Source organism: Humulus lupulus, chromosome 3, assembly GCF_963169125.1.
Source record: "Humulus lupulus chromosome 3, drHumLupu1.1, whole genome shotgun sequence".
Taxonomy (NCBI): domain Eukaryota; kingdom Viridiplantae; phylum Streptophyta; class Magnoliopsida; order Rosales; family Cannabaceae; genus Humulus; species Humulus lupulus.
In genome coordinates, this window is record NC_084795.1 from 147,672,635 (window position 1) to 147,692,468 (window position 19,834).

The 19,834-nt window shown below is 40.7% G+C and overlaps 1 protein-coding gene across 1 annotated transcript; it reads right to left on the reverse strand.

The window, feature by feature from the left end:
- Positions 1-1,100: 1,100 nt before the first annotated feature.
- Positions 1,101-19,264, reverse strand: LOC133825128 (cytochrome c biogenesis CcmF N-terminal-like mitochondrial protein 2). The gene is made up of 2 exons (XM_062258116.1): positions 19,170-19,264; positions 1,101-1,380 (listed from the first exon to the last, which is right to left on the reverse strand). Exons 1-2 carry the CDS (start codon positions 19,262-19,264, stop codon positions 1,101-1,103), a joined length of 375 nt encoding a protein of 124 aa, XP_062114100.1.
- Positions 19,265-19,834: the final 570 nt, after the last annotated feature.

The following is a 19,834-nucleotide window of genomic DNA, read 5'->3' on the forward strand; positions in this document are numbered from 1 at the left end:
GCTGAAGCTCTAAGAGTAACTAGAACCCAACTGAATTAAGAGGATAACCTCAAACAACCTCTCTCCCTCTCTTCTCTCACGTTCTTTCATTTCCTCTCTAGAACCCAAGGAGGCATTGAAGTATTGGAGGAGAAGACTCAAGCAATTAAGCTGAAAATTTAGCTAGGAAGGTCTGGAGAATCAAAGCTGGAATGAGTCAAGGATTTCTAAGGTGGTTAGGCAAACAATTGAGGTAAGATTTTAGGTGTTATTGCTGAAATTCTGTTGAAATAATGTTAAAACGTAGAGCTTGCATGAACATGATTACCAAGTCTGATTTTGGTTGTTTGATGATGTGAGGAAATTGTTTATAGATTAGTTATGATGTTTAGGCGATAAGAATAAAGATACTAGAGTTAATTCAAAGTTCGGTTGAAGGTTGAGTTTGAATTTTGAGGATATGGCAGAGGAAAAAATGCTAGAAAACCCAGGGGATTCTGGGTTCACGGGAGCACGCCGTGACCTAGTTCATGAGCATCGCGGCCCGCGTACCCCAAAAGGCGTTGGGAGGGCAACTGACATGAAGATGCGCCGCGATCATAGGGGGGCAAGTCGCGACCCGCCTCCCCCTGATGCAGAGGCTGCGCCTCTGACTTGAGGTGTGCCACGACCCTCAGGGCCAGGTCTTGGCCTGCCTAGACAGTTTTAGCCTAGGTGTGTCTTAAGGATCAGGGAGGCTTGGGGATCCAAACATAAGTGCTTGGGACAATTCTACTACCCGATTTAGTAGAAATCGAGGTCCTGAAGGCTAGTATCTTAATCCAAAGCTTTTAAATAGTTTAGAATCTTATGGTTATCCATTATCCCTTTGTGACTAGGTTATATCACATGGGCTCAAGGATTAGAGATCGTGCTCGGGGCTGCCATATGCTTGGTGCTCAGGATTCGAGGTAAGAAAACTGCACTCATGTGGTTGTGTTTGGGACTAAGATTCCCTATATTTGAATAAATGTAATGTGTGACTGTATTGAGATATGCTTTTTATGAAAGTATGACCTAAGGGTGCCGAGGCTAATGTTAAGCGCATTGGACGCCACTCGGCCAATGTGAGCCGGGGTCAGCTAAATAATCAGAGGACTCAGTTGCGCGTGAGCAGAGTGACCTAGATGCACAAGAGTACTTTGCGCCACAACCATCTCTTTTTTATAGGTTCTACGGACCGATGCTTGCTGCTTCATCTGGCAGCAAAGAATCATAGATATGCCAGTCATTAGAAGGAAGAACCAACATAAAAAGATTCCTCGTGTATCATCTGTAGCCAAACTATGAACGAAAGCTAGCAATCCGGACCGTATTGAAAAGGTTCCTGAGACATAGCATGGACGGTAAGAGGCAGTCCAACTCCCATACAATTACAAGGCTGGGTGACCGGTCTTGGGTTGTGTGGCCCCAGACAGGTTTCGGCAACCCCGGGGGTGTGAGTAGGTTCCTAGACATGTGCCTCTATGGTACGTTCTCTTTCTGAGAAAGACCATATGTGCTCATTGCCCTGCAATGTGTCTGCGGACACTTGCAGCAGCGAGCCCGGGCCAGCTAAATAATCAGAAGACTCGGCCTAAGCGAGCTGGGATCAGCTAAATAAACAGAGGGCTCAGCCTAAGGGCGTCGACACCTAATCACTTGCATTACTGATTGAGATACATGTTGGTTCTTATTGATCAATTCAGAGATTATACGCAGCGGAACAACAATCAAATTGTTAGATTAATCCCATAAGATTTCTAGATCTACTTCTTCACATGCATATATATATTGAATTAAGGACATGAACAGAAAAATTACCTCAGGTCCTTCCTAGCTGCTATCTTTTCGTATGGCTGAATCATTGAGATCTCACACCAAGATCTTCCAAAATGTTCTCAGGCACACAAAGAACGAGTGTGGGCTCGCTATACAAATAATAGGCAATAAACTATTTATCAGATGTTCTCAACACATGAGATCTAATAAAGTTTTGGACCTAGGTTTTGTGAAGAACAATGACCTTTGTTTATGTCACTGTTCTCCTTCTCTGAGAGAGATTCCTAGATATTTTTCTATCCCTGAAAAGTTACGTTCTTTGAAAAACTGATATCCTATATTTAATATATCCTATATATTAAAATATTTTTTATTTTAAACAAATTCAAAATAACTGACCAGTTATCGGATTTTTGTTTAAATAATAATATTTTAATGATATTAAAATAACTCATTATTTATTTAATATTTAAATAACTAAAATTGTGGAATCAAGAGACTGAGTACACTCTCTTATGCGTGTAGCACAGTGCTTGTGCACTGTGCCACACGTGTACCACATGCCTGTGATGGCATGTGATTTTTTCCAATTTTTATTATTATTTAAATACCAAAAATCCCAAAAATACATTAATTCAAAATTAATTATAATTTTGTTAATTCAAATAATTAATTAATTCTTAATTAATTAATTACACATAATTAAACAATAATTATGTTTGATACATAGAAAAATATTTTACTTATCACATAAGTCCTTTTTGCCCATTTTTTGTGTTTACCTTTGTTAGTGTTTGTTTGAGCCATTTTGGAGACCATGGACCTATAACATTAAGCTCCAATAAATAAACTAAATAATTAAACTCTTTAATTATAATAGTTAATTTATTAATTCTGATATTACTCCAGTATAAATTCAGAATTGCACTCTTTATGTCATAGATATACTTTTACAGAAATCTTATATTATGTCGTCCATTGATATAACCATCTTACAATAGTTCAACCCTCTAATTAAATAGTTCATAAATTAGAATGGAAGAATTACCATTTAACCTTTCTAATTTACTTCTTATTCCTTAAGTACCATTAATTCACTAGTGAATAATTAATCTATAATCTAATTATAGATTTGAGCTCAAAATCATTCAGTTCCAGAATTAACCCTTAAGAGAACTAATATACGATCCGTTAGGAAAGATTAGATTCCGTATTGTTGATACATGTTCCCAGCCATCCATGATATTAAATCTCCAAAATAAAAGTCATTAGCCTCATTCTTTGAAGAGACCTTAACGAATGAATCAAAAGATTTAATAAACATGAACAGGAGTTCATGAACACTCAGGATTTAGGTTGATCTATAAATGATCATCAATTATGATATGAATTACAAGTCTTTATTATTAAATGTTTTTTGGATAAAGACTTTAATTCATATCGGTCCATGTCATATATAATCATATTATATAAAGCACCTTTACCGAGATGTCTTTCCACATCAATAATCCGAATCTAGATTATTTGTATCATTATGATACTCAATAAACCGTACTTACAACTCCAATTAAAGAATTCCATAACTTTAATTTGTTGTTGTTGACTATTTTTATTCGTTCATGTGATCTTAATTCTCTCGTACTAATACAAGATCACATCCTCAATAATGAATATGGAATTTTTCTGATATTTACAAAATTATTCAAACAATAATTTAACAATCTAAATATGACAATAATAATAAACCATTGTATTTATTTATTCACAGGAAAACAAATGTCTTTACATGCTTTTAGGACACACTCCTAACAATCTCCCACTTGTACTTAAGGCAAGTGAGGAATTTCTCGCAATCCCATATTACGTACATGACCCTCGAATTGCTTTGCTGGAAGCGTCTTTGTGAACAGGTCCGCCAGGTTGTGTTCTGATGCGATTTTCAGAATGGTCACATCTCCTCTATGTACGATTTCTCTGACTAAGTGGTATTTGCGCTCTATATGATTTCCCCTCTTGTGGCTTCTTGGTTCTTTAGAATTGGCCACTGCTCCACTGTTGTCACAGTAAAGAACAAGTGGTTTCTCCACTTTTGGAACTACTTCCAAATCTGTGTAGAACTTTTTCAGCCAAACTGCTTCCTTAGCTGCTTCACAAGCTGCTATGTATTCAGCTTCCATGGTTGAATCAGCTATACTGGATTGCTTAATGCTTCTCCAGACACCTGTTCCACCACCAAGAGTGAATACTGACCCAGAAGTAGACTTTCTTCTATCCTTGTCAGATTGAAAATCTGAGTCAGTGTATCCAGTAGGTTCGAGGTCACTACCCGAATATACTAGCATATAGTCTCTCGTTCTCCTAAGATACTTAAGAATATGTTTCACCGCAATCTAGTGTTCCAAACCTGGATTTGATTGATAACGACTGAAAATCCCTACTGCATAACATATGTCAGGTCTAGTACATAACATTGCATACATTAGGCTCCCTACAGCTGATGCATAGGGATACTTTCTCATATCCTTTTTCTCTTGTGGTGTCTTTGGACACTGATCTTTGCAAAGAGTAACTCCATGTCTGGTCAGAAATTGACCCTTTTTGGAATTCTCCATAGAGAATCTTTCAAGCACTTTATCAATATAATTTGCTTGTGAAAGTGCTAGGAGCTTGTTCTTTCTATCTCTTAGAATTTTAATGCCTAGAACATAGCTTGCTTCTCCCAAATCTTTCATTTGGAATTTGTCAGCCAACCATTTCTTTACATTTGATAATGTCTCTACATCATTCCCAATGAGTAGGATATCATCAACGTAAAGAACTAAGAAAACCACAATTTTTCCTTTGATGTATTTATAAACACATGCTTCGTCAACATTTTGTTCAAAAACATATGTTTTAATAGTTTCATCAAATGTTAAGTTCCAAGATCTTGATGCTTGTTTCAATCCATACATGGATTTCAACAATTTGCATACCTTTTGATCTTGATCCTTCTTTATAAACCCTTCTGGTTGTTCCATATAAATGGTTTCATCAAGGTGGCCATTCAGAGAAGCTGTCTTGACGTCCATTTGCCATATCTCATAATTATAGATGGCAGCTATGGATAAGAGTATGCGAATGGACTTAAGCATGGCCATAGGAGAAAATGTTTCTTCATAGTCCACACCCTCTCTCTGTGTGTAGCCTTTGGCCACAAGCCTTGCTTTATAGGTCTCTACTTTTCCATTTGCACCCCTTTTCTTCTTGTAGATCCATTTGCATCCAATGGCATTAACATTGTATGGCAGATCTACAAGTTCCCAGACTGAATTGGAATACATTGATTCCATTTCTTGATTAATGGCAACTTGCCACTTATCAACATCAGGGTCTTCCATTGCTTCTTTAAAAGTCAATGGATCGTCCTTTTCAGTATCTGATACAAGGACGTGTGCCTCATGTTCGTAGCGAATAGGTTGTCTCGCAATCCTCCCACTACGACGTTGCACTGGTTTTTCCTTTTCAGGAATTGTGGTTTCTTTTGTTGTTTTATCATTAACTGATGAAGAGGATGGAGATGAAATATTATCTGTCATTAGTTCCTCTAAAACTACTTTGCTCTGAGGTTTAAAATTATTCATATAATCGTGTTCTAAAAAGGTTGCATTTATCGAAACAAATACCTTTTGATCACTTGGGCTATAGAAATATCCACCTCTTGTTTCTGGAGCATAGCCCACAAATATACACACTTCAGACCTAGAATTCAGTTTTCTAGATTTAAGTCTTAGCACATGAGCAGGACAACCCCAAATATGGAAATGTCGTAAACTAGGTTTATTTCCATTCCATAGTTCCAGAGGTGTCTTTGTCACAGCTTTGGACGGAACTACATTCAAAATGTAGTTAGCCGTTTATAGTGCATATCCCCAAAACGATAAGGGAAGTGAAGAGTAGCTTAACATAGACCTGACCATGTCCAACAGAGTCCAGTTTCTTCTCTCTGAAACTCCGTTTTGTTGTGGCGTTCCAGGTGCTGTGAGTTGGGATAGAATTCCTTGCTCCAACAAGAAATCTTTGAATTCAGAATCCAAATATTCACCACCACGATCAGATCGGAGTGTTTTTAAAGATTTACCTAATTGCTTCTCAGCTAAAGCTTTGAAGTCTTTAAACCTATCAAAAGTTTCTGACTTCTTAAGCATTAGGTACACATGACCATATCTAGAATAGTCGTCAGTAAATGTGACAAAATATTCATAACCACCTCGAGTTTGAATGTTAATTGGACCACATACATCACTATGTATTAGCTCTAGTGGTTCTTTGGCTCTATTTCCCTTCGAAGTGAAAGGTCGTTTAGTCAATTTTCCTTCTAAACAGGATTCACAAACCGGTAGGGTTCCAACTGTTAGTTCCCTTAGAGGTCCATTTTTAGTTAACCAGTTTATCCTATCTAGACTGATATGACCTAATCTTAAGTGCCATAGATACGTGTCATTTTCTTTAGAAACCTTTTGTCTTTTGTTACTTTGAGGAACAGCTACTTTAAACAATTCAGAATTATTGAGCGATTTTTCTATTAGATTAAGCATGTACAGTTCGTTCTTTTGTTTTGCATGACAAATATTGCTCCCATTCCATGAAATAAAAATCATATTATTATTAAAAGAAATGTTAAATTTTTTTTCATGTAACATAGATAAAGAAATAATGTTTCTAGTAATTTCAGGAATAAATAGCACATTATTCAAAACTAGAAAATTGTTCTTAAAATTTAAACGGACTGTTCCACATGCTTTAGCTGAAACAAGCGCTCCACTTCCCACTCTCATAGTCATCTCTCCTTGCTCCAACTGCTTTGCGGACTCAAGCATCTGCCTATAGTTTATTGTCTATTGAATCTGGTGAATTATGTTTAGTTTCTTTATATTGTTTCCTAGTTATGCATGTTGTTTTAAGTTTTCTTGTTGGACCTTGGCTCACGGGTGCTACCTGGTGCAGGTAAGGGAGTTGATAGTTGGACTAGCCATGAGTTGGAGAGCTTCAGTCGTAGTATGAGACTCATCTAGTATCTCTCTTCTAATTCTCTCATTAGCTGGAACACAAATCCGTCCCTGATACCGAAGTAACCCAACCCCAGAAATAGAAAAGTCCTTAGCTACTCCCACAAAGACATCCTCTCTAACCCTCTGTAATTGAGCATCTGCAAACTGCCCTTCTCTAATCCGCTCTAGCAGGGTCGACTGGCCTACCACCAACTCTATCCCTGCTCTGACCATCTCATCAGCTAATTCTCTTAAGATCTGAATGGAACTATATAACTGACATGGGCCCCTTCGGCTCAATGCATCTGCCACCACATTGGCTTTCCCCGGATTGTAAAGAATATCACAATCATAGTCTTTTACCAACTCCAGCCAATGCCTCTACCTCATGTTCAGGTCCTTTTGTGTAAAGAAATACTTCAGGCTCTTATGATCATTGTATACCTCGAACTTCTCCCCATCCAGATAATGCTGCCAGATCTTCATTGCAAATACCACTGCTGCCAGCTCCAAATCATGGGTAGGATACCGCTGCTCATACTCCTTCAACTGTCATGATGCATAAGCTATGACTTTCTCATTCTGCATCAACACACAGCCTAAGCCTAACCTCGATGCATCGCAGTAAACAACAAGCTTCCCTTCCCCTGAAGGAAGACTCAACACTGGCGCTGTAATAAGCCGTCGCTTCAACTCTTGAAAACTGTCTTCACACTTATCTGACCAGATAAACTTCAGATTCTTCCGTGTCAATTCTGTCATTGGTGCTGCTATCTTCGAGAAGCCATCTACAAACCATCTGTAATAACCCACCAAACCAAGAAAACTCCGCACCTCCGAGGCATTCCTTGGCCTCGGCCAATTCCTGACCGCCTCTACCTTAGATGGATCCACCTTAATCCCATCTGCACCCACGACATGTCCAAGGAATGTCTCTTCTGGTAACCAAAATTCACATTTCTTAAACTTGGCATACAACTGATGCTCCCTCAACCTCTGAAGAACCTGTCGAAGATGAAGCTCGTGCTCTGCCTCTGAACTGGAATACACTAAGATGTCGTCGATGAAGACAATAACGAACTGATCCAGGAAATCCTTGAACACCTTGTTCATTAGATCCATAAAGGTTGCTGGGGCATTGGTCAAACCAAAAGACATGACCAAGAACTCATAGTGCCCATACTGCGTTCGAAAGGCCGTCTTAGGTATGTCCTCATCCTTGATCCTCAGCTGGTGATAACCAGATCGAAGATCAATCTTTGAGAACACCGTCTTATCCTGTAGCTGATCGAACAAGTCGTCAATTCTTGGTAGGGGATACTTATTCTTAATAGTTAACTTGTTCAATTCCCTGTAGTCAATGCACATTCTCAAGGTCCCGTCCTTCTTCTTCACAAACAAAACTAGAGCACCCCATGGCGAGTAACTAGGTCTGATAAACCCCAAATCCAGAAGCTCCTGCAGCTGTATCTTTAATTCTTTCAGTTCCGCCAGTGACATCCTGTACGGTGCCCTGGACACCGGCTCTGTCCCTGGCGCCAACTCAATAACAAACTGAATCTCCCTACGCGGCGGCAACCCTGGCGAGTCCTCCGGGAATACATCCAAGAACTCACAAACCAATCTGGTCTCCTCTGGTCCTACTGGCGAAACCCTGGTGGTATCCACCACACTAGCCAGAAAGCCTATACATCCACGCTGTAGCAAATCTCTGGCTCTCAACGCCGATATCCTGGGCATGCGGGGTCCACGCACCGCTCCCACAAAAACAAAGGGATCTTGTAACGCCCTACTACCTTAGAGCCGTTACTAAGTGAGTTTAAAATAGAAATTGTGCATTTAATTGACTCTAAGTGGTTTCTAAAACCAAAAGTGTGAATAAATCAGAGTTTAAGGCTGTACTCTTCGAAAATGATTAGTTTCATTGAAAACGTTAAATGTAAAACATCTGGGATCCCAAAATGAGGTTTACAAAATATTTACAACTCAAAAATAGATTTACACTTGATCAGTTCTCAAAAGAATGATTTAATACAGCCATATACTAAATGCCCCCAACCAAAGCAGTCGGGCAGGCCGAACATGTACGCGCCGCCCCCACGCTCTCCATACTCATGGCCGGTTGACTGACTCCTTGCTTCTACCTGCAACATGGAGCACCCGTAAGCCGAAGCCCAGCAAGAAAACCCAAATAATACATAACATATGCAATTCATATAGCTGGCATAATTCACTGATAAATAGGAAAACTATCATAATAAACAAGCACGGCCATGCCGCCCCAGAGGCCTTACCAAAGCTTGGGGTTTCGGTTCTCACCGCGAGGATAACTCATGTATCCCTTGGGTCCCACCCTGAATATAAGCATCCCATGTGCTGTGTGTTACTTTCGGCCCCACGGCCGTACCCGGCCTACGCCGCACTCGGCCCTTGCCGTTCATTTCATTATAATCACACATATAGTACATTCGAAATCATCATTCACACACATTATGATTCATTTAAGGTTAAACATTTGCACATAATACAGTCTGGGGCCATGCCCTGCAATCACACAGTGGGGCCATGCCCTATTCTCGGGTGTTACAGTTTTCTTACCTTTAGATTCAGTAGCCTTGATCAACCTGACTCCTTGAGCACGATCTTACCCGAGCCCTAGCGCTTACCTAAGCAAAGTCCACAAGTCAAAGTCATCACCAATCCTCAAGTCCAAAACCTAGCCTCGGGACTAATCCTGAGCCCCTGGGAAGTCCTAGATCCCCAAAACAAAGTGGCGGAATCAAGCCCCGAACCCTAGGTCAAAATCCCTTCACAAAAGCCCAAAAATCCCCTCTGTGAACAGTGCAGCGCTACAGCGCTCAAAAGAGGGCGCTGTAGCGCTACAAGCAGAACCACCCTCACCAGAACAGGGCTAGCGCTACAGCGCCCCCTGACTAGCGCTGTAGCGCTAGTTGCAGCAGACCAAAACCAAAAATCGCATCTTGCGATTTTCTTCACCCATTTCGACCCCAAACTTGTCCAACTCTTTCCCAAGTCCAAAAACAAACTTATACACACCTCACACTCATCCCAAGCACCCCATGAACTCAATCCCAAGCTCGAGCAACCCACAACTCAAAATCCAACTCAATGAACCCAAAAACCAGAAAATCACTCAAACAACAAGGATAGGGTCTAGAAATCATACCGTGGGTGGAATTTCGACCTTGAACTGAACCCTAGACCTCCTTGGCTTGCACCTTCACAACCTTGACCTGTTTTCCCCAAAAGCCCCATCCATTTAGCTCAAAAACACAGCTCAAAACCAGCAAAACCCTAAAACCGAAAACCTCAAGAACTTACCTCAAATCTCTGATGTGATCTTGCCAATCCCTTGCCAATCCTCAAGCCTAGCTTAGGATCCTTGATGCTCAGCTAACCCTAGCTTTCCACTGAGCTTAACCTCAAGAAAATCAAGTGAAATGGTTGGGAGAGCCACAAACCGAATCTTCAAAGCCAAACCCTTCAGTTTTCCCTCTCTTCCTTCTCTTCCTTCTTTCTTTCTTTTCAGCCTATGCTTTTCTCTACAAAATCCACTAAGTATAAAGACCTTCTTTATTTTATCTCTTACAAGCCTAATGACCAAAATGCCCTCCCTTACTAATTCTAAACCTTTATGTCCATAAAGGGGCATTTTAGTCATATTACCCAAATTCCCACTAATTCCTCAAGTGTTCCTAATAATTCTCGCTCGCTACCCAATACCGGATTAATCATCAAATATATTCCCAGATTCTCAATTAAACTCCCCAGGCTTAACCCAAGCCTGGTACAGGTTCCCGCTTTGACTTTCCGCTAACCCACTCATTCTAGGATCGTCTCGAGTCATAGATCACAGGTATCAACATAGTCAGGCCCAACATGGCCAAATTACAAATATGCTCAATCAGGTCTACATGCATACTAGTTCACATAGTCATGCATCACAATTAATCAAATAGTCATATAATGTGCATTAAATCATATTCATGCATTAAATCATATTCATGCATTAAACTCATAAAAGTCACACACATAATCCCATTATGCCCTCCAGGCACACTACTCCATGCCCTTAAGCCTTAATACCGAATTTGGGGTCGTTACAGATCCTCTCCCTCTGGCTCAAAAGTCACCATCTTCTTCCTGCAGTCAATGGTAGCTCCATATCTAACCAACCAATCCATACCTAGAATCATATCAAAGTCCTCCATACTCAACTCAATTAGATCTACTGATAACTCCCTACCATCAACTATCACTGGAAGTGCTCTAATCCACCTCCTAGATACTACCAGTTCTCCTGTAGGCAAAATAGTCCCAAACCCTGAAGTATTATACTCACTAGGTCTACACAATCTATCAATCACCTAATCAGATACAAACAAAAGCGTAGCACTAGAGTCTATCAAAACAGTAAAAGAAGTGCCAGCGCTAGAAAGCTGACCTATCACTACCGAGGGACTAGCCTCGACCTCTACCTTCATCGGGGTGAACACTCGAGCTGGAGTCAAGCTGTCCACCTTCCCTGCATCTCCCTTCTTCACTGTCAAGAAATCTTTCCTGAGGTGTCACACCACCCTGCACTCATAAAGGCCTTAGCCCGACATTCGCCCGGATGGCGTCTATTGCACCTCATGCACTCTGGATAAGTCCTCCATGAATCATTGCCTCCCTGACGCCCACCCTGGGTACCCCGACCTCTCCTATCAGGACCAGGAGCGATCGAAGTCTCAGGGGTCTTTCTCTTCAAATCACTGGGGCCTCCGCCCCTACCAGAACTAGAATATAGAGGCACCGCCCTGCGACCCTCCCTCCTCACAGCACTCTCTCTCCATATCTTATTCTTCGCTTCCTCAGCGGTAAGAGCCTTCTCCAAAGCCTGGGCATAAGTTGTCCCTTCAGGAACTGTGGTAATTCTCACATCTCGGGCTATCATAGCATTCAGCCCTCTGATAAATCTGTCTTGCCTAGCTGCATCACTAGGCACAAGATCTGGTGCAAACTTCGCAAGTCTGTCAAACTTCAAGGCATATTCTGTAATTGTCATATTGCCCTGAACTAACCCCACAAACTCATTTATCTTCGCTGCCCTGATGGCAACATTATAATACTTCTGACTGAATAGATCCTTGAATCCTTCCCAAGTCAATGCAGTAACATCTCTGGTCTGTGATGCCACCTCCCACCAGATTCGGGCATCCTCCCTTAGCATATAAGTGGCATAGGCCACTCTGTCATGTCCTTCCACCCTCATAAAAACAAGAATGGTAGTAATCATAGTCATCCACTGTTCAGCCTTCAGCGAATCTGGTCCTCCCTCAAAGATCGGGGGCTGCTGCTTCTTGAACCACTCATACAACGATTCCCACTTATTCCCAACCTCAGCTGGCTGCACTACAGGTACCACTGCAGGTGGCACAATAGGGGCAACACTCTTAGATGGAGCCTGCTGCCGCAGAATTCGAATTTGCTCATCTTGGCTCTGTAGCCGAGCCTACATGTCTGCCATTACCTGCTGCTAGTTCCCAGGGACTGGCGGAGGGGTCGAGCCCTGATCATCATCTCTAGCCCCAGACCTACCGGATAGTCGCATGGATTTTCTTGGACGCATAATTATCCAAGTCAATCTGCAATCAATGACTCGGGAATCAGACTGTGATGACAGGGTAATAATCCTTTCATGGTCCATCACAGGAACTCCGATCATTCACAATCAATCAAAATACAGCAATTCATCCAGATATTCATCCACATGCACAGCAGTGCTAATAAGCACGCCTCAAAAGCATCATGTAATAGTCAAGGGCCAGGCCCTATCAATATCTCATGCTCCCTATTAATCAAACAAATATCAACAGTGATATCTCATTTAAATCATTTAAACACATAATCAAGTGTACACAATTACCAAACCCTGAGTTGAGCTTGTCTCTTGCGGCGAATGTACATATCCAGCTAGTCTTCAAGACCCATAAACCTAGGACACTCTGATACCAAGTTGTAACGCCCTGGATAGCCAAGACCGTTACACTGTGTGTTTATAAAAGTGCTAGACTTGCTAATTAAGTCATTTAGTTAAAATTGTGTTACTGAAACTATAATCTACTAGGGTTAAAAGATTTTGGTTTTAAAAGTCACATTTCTTATATATAACATTTCTTGTTTACACGGGATCCCAAAATAATAGGTTTAAAACCATTTACAAAATATTCACAATCTAAATACGATATTAGCCATACTAAGGTAAAATAGATAGTTCAGCGATCCCTGTCCTGATCCACTCCTCGGCCAAAGCGACCGAACAGCTGGCTATGTACATTCAGCCCCGTAGCTCTCCATCTCAGGATTGGTCTAACTTGCTTTTACCTTTACCTGCACCACGTAGCACCCGTGAGCCAAGGCCCAGCAAGAAAACACAATAATAGAGCATAAGTAATCAACAGATAATCCAATATCTCACATTGCATAAACATGTTCTCAATCATATAAACATTCAGTATAACCAAGTATTCAGCATATTAACATATCAACTCATATCATATATCAATTTACAAATGATACTAGGGTTAGCCCCTTCAGGCCGCACCCTCCGTTATAAGCTGTCCTCGGCTACCAGTGGCCAAGCCGCGCCCTGTGCGCAAATATTGTGTACGGCACCCTTAGGCTGCTATCACATGTCCCGTGGCGTAATACCATCACTGACATTATATAGATATCGGGAGCTCTTAGTCCTATCACAAACATATAACCGGGTGCAGTTTTCTTACCTTTAGATTCGATAGCTTTGATCACTTGACTCCTTGAGCACGATCCCTCTCGAGCTCTAGCGCTCACCTAATCACAACCATAGGTCAAAGTCATCACCAAACCTCAAGTCCAAAACCTAGCCTCAGGACCAATCCTAAGCCCCCCGGGAAGTCCTAATTCCACCAAACAGGGTGGTGGAATTGAACCCCGAACCCTTGGTCAAAAACCCTTGTAAATAACCCTAAAATCCGTTTCTGGAAACAGGGCAGCACTATAGTGCTCTAAGGAGGGCGCTACAGTGCTACAAGTAGAACTAAATCCCCCAGAAAGCATGGCCTAGCGCTACAGCGCCCAAAGGCTAGCGCTGTAGCGCTAGTCACAGACAGCCAACATCACATTTTCCCTTCCTGCGATTTTCTCGAGCCAAACTTGACCAAAACTTCTCCAAACCTTCACCAAACTCAAAAATAAGCTTATTATCACACTCCACTCATCCCAAGCATCCCAAATACTCAAAGCCCAATCACATGCATCCCTAATCTTAAAATTCACCGTAGTTGCTCATAGACTTCAGAAACTTAGCAGAACAGTCAGAACTTCAAAGTTTAAAGCTTAGAATTTTATACCTTTGATGGAAATTCGACTTTGAGTTAGCTTCTAGACCTCCTTAGCTTGCTCCTCCTCAAACCTTGGCTTGAATTCCCCTAAAATTCCCATCAACTCAGCTTAGACACCATAGCTTAAACAAGCCAAACTAGAAACTGAAAACTCTAAAGACTTACCTCAAATATTGATGTGTTCTTGCTAATCCTTTGCCAGCCCTTCAAGCTTAGCTTAGTACTCTTGTTGCTCAGCCTAACCTAGCTCCCTTCTGAGTCTTGCTCCAAGAAAATTGAAGAGAAATGGTGAGAGAACCACAAACCGACCCTTTGGAAAAACTGTTATGTTTTCTCCCTTTTCTTTTTTCTTCCTTTTCCTTCTTTTCTTTATTTCCACAACCTTCTACCTTTTTCTACAATTTCCACTAAGTATAAAGCCTCAGCACACTTATCTCTTGTAAGCCAATTGACCATTATGCCCTCCCTTTTAATTTTAAACCTTTAATCCACTTAGGGCATTTTGATCATTTTACCCAATTCCCGCTAATTTCCTCGAGTGTCTCTAATATTTCCCGCTTACTTCCCGATACCTAATTAATCACCAATTATATTCCTCGATGTCAAAATAGACTCCAATATACTCACTAAATTCCCATTTATACCCCCAGGCTCACCCTGAGCCGGGTATAAATCCCCGCCATGACTTTTTCGCTAATCTGCTCACTAGGATCGTCTCAAGTCACAGATCACAGATATATCCACATAATAATGTGGTCTCAACAATTATCGCATATATATACAGTTATGCTCTCAACGGGAAAAAATTACAATTATGCCATTTATAAATTAATCAGGGCCTACATGCATACTAATACACATAGCCATGCATCTCAAATATTCTTATAGCCATACAACATGCTTTAAATCATTAAATCACATATAATTCCCATTATGCCCTCCAGGCACACTAATCAAGGCCCTTAAGCCTTATTAGCGAATTTGGATCGTTACAACTATCCCCTCCTAATGAGAATTTCGTCCTCGAAATTTACCTGAACAACTCAGGATACTGATCCCGCATCGCTGTCCCAAGCTCCCAGGTCGCTTCCTTGACCTTACTATTCTTCCACAACACTTTAACAAGAGGAATCGTCTTATTCCGTAATACTTTATCTTTTCGATCCAAGATCTGAACTGGTTGCTCTTCGTAAGCCGAATGTGTCTGCAATTCCAAATCTTCATATCTCAACACATGAGTCACATCTAAGACGTACTTCCGGAGCATAGAAACATGGAATACATCATGAACTCCAGACAACGATGGTGGCAAAGCTAATCTGTACGCCATCTGACCAATCCTTGCCAGGATCTCAAAAGGTCCAATGAATCTAGGGCTTAGCTTGCCCTTCTTTCCAAACCTCCTCACCCCTCACAGAGGTGAAACTTGAAGGAACACGTGCTCCCCAACCTGAAACTCCACGTCCCTACGCTTAGGATCAGCGTAGCTTTTCTGTCTGCTCTGAGAAGCGAGCATTCTAGCCCGGATCTTCTCTATAGCTTCACTTGTCCTCTGAACCATATCTGGCCCCAAATATCTCCTCTCACCCATCTCGTCCCAATGAATGGGTGATCTACACTTCCTCCCATACAACATCTCATAGGGAGCCACTCCAATCGTTGACTGATAACTATTGTTATACGAAAATTCAATCAACGGAAGATACTTACTCCATGAACCCTCAAAGTCAATCACACACGCTCTGAGCATATCCTCTAATACCTGGATCGTCCTCTCAGACTGTCCGTCAGTCTGAGGATGAAAGGCAGTACTGAACTTTAACTGAGTCCCCAAAGCCTTCTACAAACCACCCCAAAACTTGGAAGTGAAGATAGGATCCTGGTCTGACACTATAGACTTAGGAAACCCATGGAGACGTACAATCTCCCTCACATACAACTCAGCATACTGATCCACAGTATATGTCGACCTCACTGGAAGAAAATGGGCTGACTTGGTGTATCTGTCCAGTATCACCCACACCGAGTCATGAAGCCCTACTGTCCTGGGTAAACCTCCCACAAAATCCATAGTAATGTCCTCCCATTTCCATTTAGGAATACCCAAAGGCTGAAGCAACCCTGCTGGTCGCTGGTGCTCAGCTTTCACCTGCTGACAGGTTAAGCATCTGGCAACGTACTCCACCACATCCTTCTTCATCCTAAGATTCCAAGAACGAGAAGCTTGCTTAAGTCCATAAATGGACCTATTCAATGTGCAAACTTTTCCTTCTTGTCTAGCTACTTAAAATCCTTCTGGCTGATCCATATAAATGACTTTGTTAAGCTTCTCGTTAAGAAAAGTTGTCTTGACGTCCATTTTCCCGATCTCATAGTCGAAAGCGGCTGCTATGGATAGGAGGATGCGAATGGACTTGAGCATGGCTACTAGACTAAAAGTTTCCCCATAGTCCATGCCTTCTCTTTGGGTATAACCCTTTGCCACTAATAGAGCTTTATAAGTTTCGATCTTTCCATCAACACCTCATTTCTTCTTGTAGATACACTTGCACCCAATGGCCCTAAAGTCACTAGGTGCTTCCACAAAATCCCAGACGAAATTTGAGTACATGGACTCCATTTCATGTTTCATGGCTTCGAGCCATAGTTCCTTTTCAGGGCTAGTCATTGCCTGTTTGAAAGACAATGGATCATTGTCACCAATGTCAATAATAACCATATTAGTCTCACTATCCAAACCATAGCAATCTGGGTTCCTAGAAACCCTCCCACTACGACGAGGCTCTGTGACTATTTGCTCAGGAAAAGCGGTACTTTCTTCATTTAAATTGACTTGCGTCGGTGGATCATGAAAAGTGGTAGTTTCATCATCAACTTGAATTGATGACGATGGAACATTGGTTGGAGTCAATTCTTCAACCATCTCCACTAAAACTTCTTTGTTGGGCGGTTTGAAGTTTTGGACATAGTCATTTTCCACAAAAGTAGCATTCATAGAAGTAAACACTTTCTTTTGTTAATGACTATAGAAAAGTCCACCCTGATTTCCTTTAGGATAGCCAACAAATATGCAAACTTCAGTTAACGGTTCTAGCTTTCCTTCCTTTTCCCTCAGGACGTGGGCGGGACACCCCCAAATTCTATAATGGTGTAAACTAGGTTCACGACCATTCCAACGTTCTAAAGGTGTTTTGGGGATTGATTTGGATGACGCATCATTTAGAATGTCATTCGAAGTTTCAATTGCATGTCCCCATAATGATGTTGGTAAAGTTGAGTAACTAAGCATGCATCTAACCATTTCCAATAAAGTTCTGCTCTGGCGTTGCATTGCACCATTTTGTTGCGCAGTACCCCAGGCAGTAAGTTGAGATAAAATTCCAACTTCAGTTAAATTATCTTGGAACTGCATATCAAAATATTCTTCACCCCTATCAGATCACAAGATCTTTAACGTTTTACCTAATTGGTTCTGAGCCATAGCTAGGAATTCCTAAAACTTTGAAAATGTTTCTGATTTCCTATGCATAGGTAAAGACATGAGTATCTAGAGTAATCATCAATAAAAGTGACAAAATACTCAAAACCACCCCTAGCTTTCACATTCAGAGTTCCACAAACATCTGAATGTACTATTCCAAGTGGTACTTTGGCCCTATCACCCTTTACAGAGAATGGACACTTGGTCAATTTTCCTTCTAGACATGATTCACAGACAGGTAATTCTCCTAAGGTTAGTTCGCCAAAGGCCTGTCCTTTGTAAGTCTTTGAATCCTATCATAGCCAATGTGACCTCGTCTCAAATGCCATCAATACATCATGTGTATCGTTATCGGTCTTTTGATGTTTATTGGTCCTAGGTTTAGCCACTTTGAATAATTCATTATTAAACGCGATGGGTTCATCAGGTTGCAAAATATAAGGCCTGTTTTCCAAACATGCAATACAAAATTGTGATCTATTGAAAGAATTAGATATATTCGAACTTGTAAAAGTCATAACAAGTTGTTCTGATTACAAAATGGAAATTGAAATTAAATTTCTACTAAAATTCGAAATAAAAAATACATTATTTAAAATTAAATATTTATTTCTGAACTTCAGGGGAGCTCTTTCCTCTAGCTTAGGCTGCAACGAACGCTTCATTTTCAACTCTAAGCTTTTAGCCGCATTCGTCCACCTGCTCCCACAATTCTAGAAACAGTAAAGAATTACAAACATAGTTAGTTGTTCCAAAATCGATAATCCAAAAAAATTTATCTTTCTCTAAAACACATGTTTCTTAGATAAAGGAACTATAATCATTACCTTTATTTTTCGCTGCTAGAAACTTGGGGCAATCTTATTTCCAATGCCCCTTTTCATTGCAGTGAAAGCATCTACCTTTACCTTTTTTGTTCTTCTTTTTCTTCCCCTTCGGTGTCTATACATCTAGTTGTACACTCATCTTTGCGGCCTTTGCAGGCTTGGGGTTGGTATTATGTCCACCATTCTTCTTGTTTCAGCTCTCAAAGATGAAGCTAGGTTAGCTTCAGCCTTAGCTGGATCAACAACACCACCAGTAGTCTTCTTTTCTCCTCTCTTACTTGTTCCACCCATGATAGACTCAAAAGTCGGAAGCTCGTTCATGAGCTGCGTCAGGCCATAATTAAGTTTATTCATCAAATAGTTGGTGGTGAACGGTAGGAAAGTAGGAGAGAGACTGTTGTGGATTAAGCCGACTTGAGTTTCCTCATCTATTGTAGCTCCATGCAGTTCAGCTTCCTAAAAGTAGTTTGTCATCTGGATCAGGTGATCACGAACCTGCTGAAACGGTGTCATCCGAGCATTGGCATATTTCTTGGTGGCCTTAAAATGAGTCTGCACAGACTTTGCCCCGAACATGTCTTGGAGCTAATCCATGATTGTGTAGGTCGTCTTGATATTCTCCATCTTTGTCTTGAGAGTGTCGACCATACTAGTCAACATGTAGTACCATGCCATGTTATTAGCTGCCTGCCAACGCTCGTATTTGTCTCTTACAAACTTGGTAACTCCTTCAGCTGAAACTTCTGGGGATTCCTCAGTCATGACGAACTTGGAGTTGTCACCAATCAACACAATGTTGATATTCTTCTTCCACTTAAGTAAGTTTTCTCTAGTGAGTTTCTCCATCGATAAATGAGAAATGATGGGAGTAGACACAACCATAATTAAAACTACAAATTATCAATAAAATAGAAATCGATCACTTTTGTTCAATAAAACTTCTATTCATACAAATTTTAAGAAATAGCACAACATATACCAAATATATGGAAGATATGAGGAAAAATACCAAAAACATTCATATCTCTATTTCTTTAGGTTTTGAACTAATCTATGATATCCTTCTCCCGGTTGGCGAGAGTAAAAAAAATATCATTGGAGAAATAGAATTGTAAACTCATTTAATAATGGACACCATTATTAACAACCTACTATTCGATCAAAATAAGAAAACAAAATTTCTGATTTTATGAGATAGACCCACAGTTTCGATAATCATAGATTTAGTCCTAGTAGTCACCATTGGGGTGAGTCTATTAAAATTTGACCTATAATTATCTATCTTTCAAAATCTAACCTTGTCAAAAATAAATAATGAACACCTTCCATGGG

What these genes read in the sequence shown, in the direction of transcription:
- LOC133825128 (XM_062258116.1), bottom strand. Translation starts at nt 19,264, where the DNA reads ATGACTGAGGAATCCCCAGAAGTTTCAGCTGAAGGAGTTACCAAGTTT. An exon ending in GCAGCTAATAACATGGCATG is followed by an intron (nt 1,381 to 19,169) that starts GTACTACATGTT and finishes ATTGTATGGGAG; the next exon opens with TTGGACTGCCTCTTACCGTC.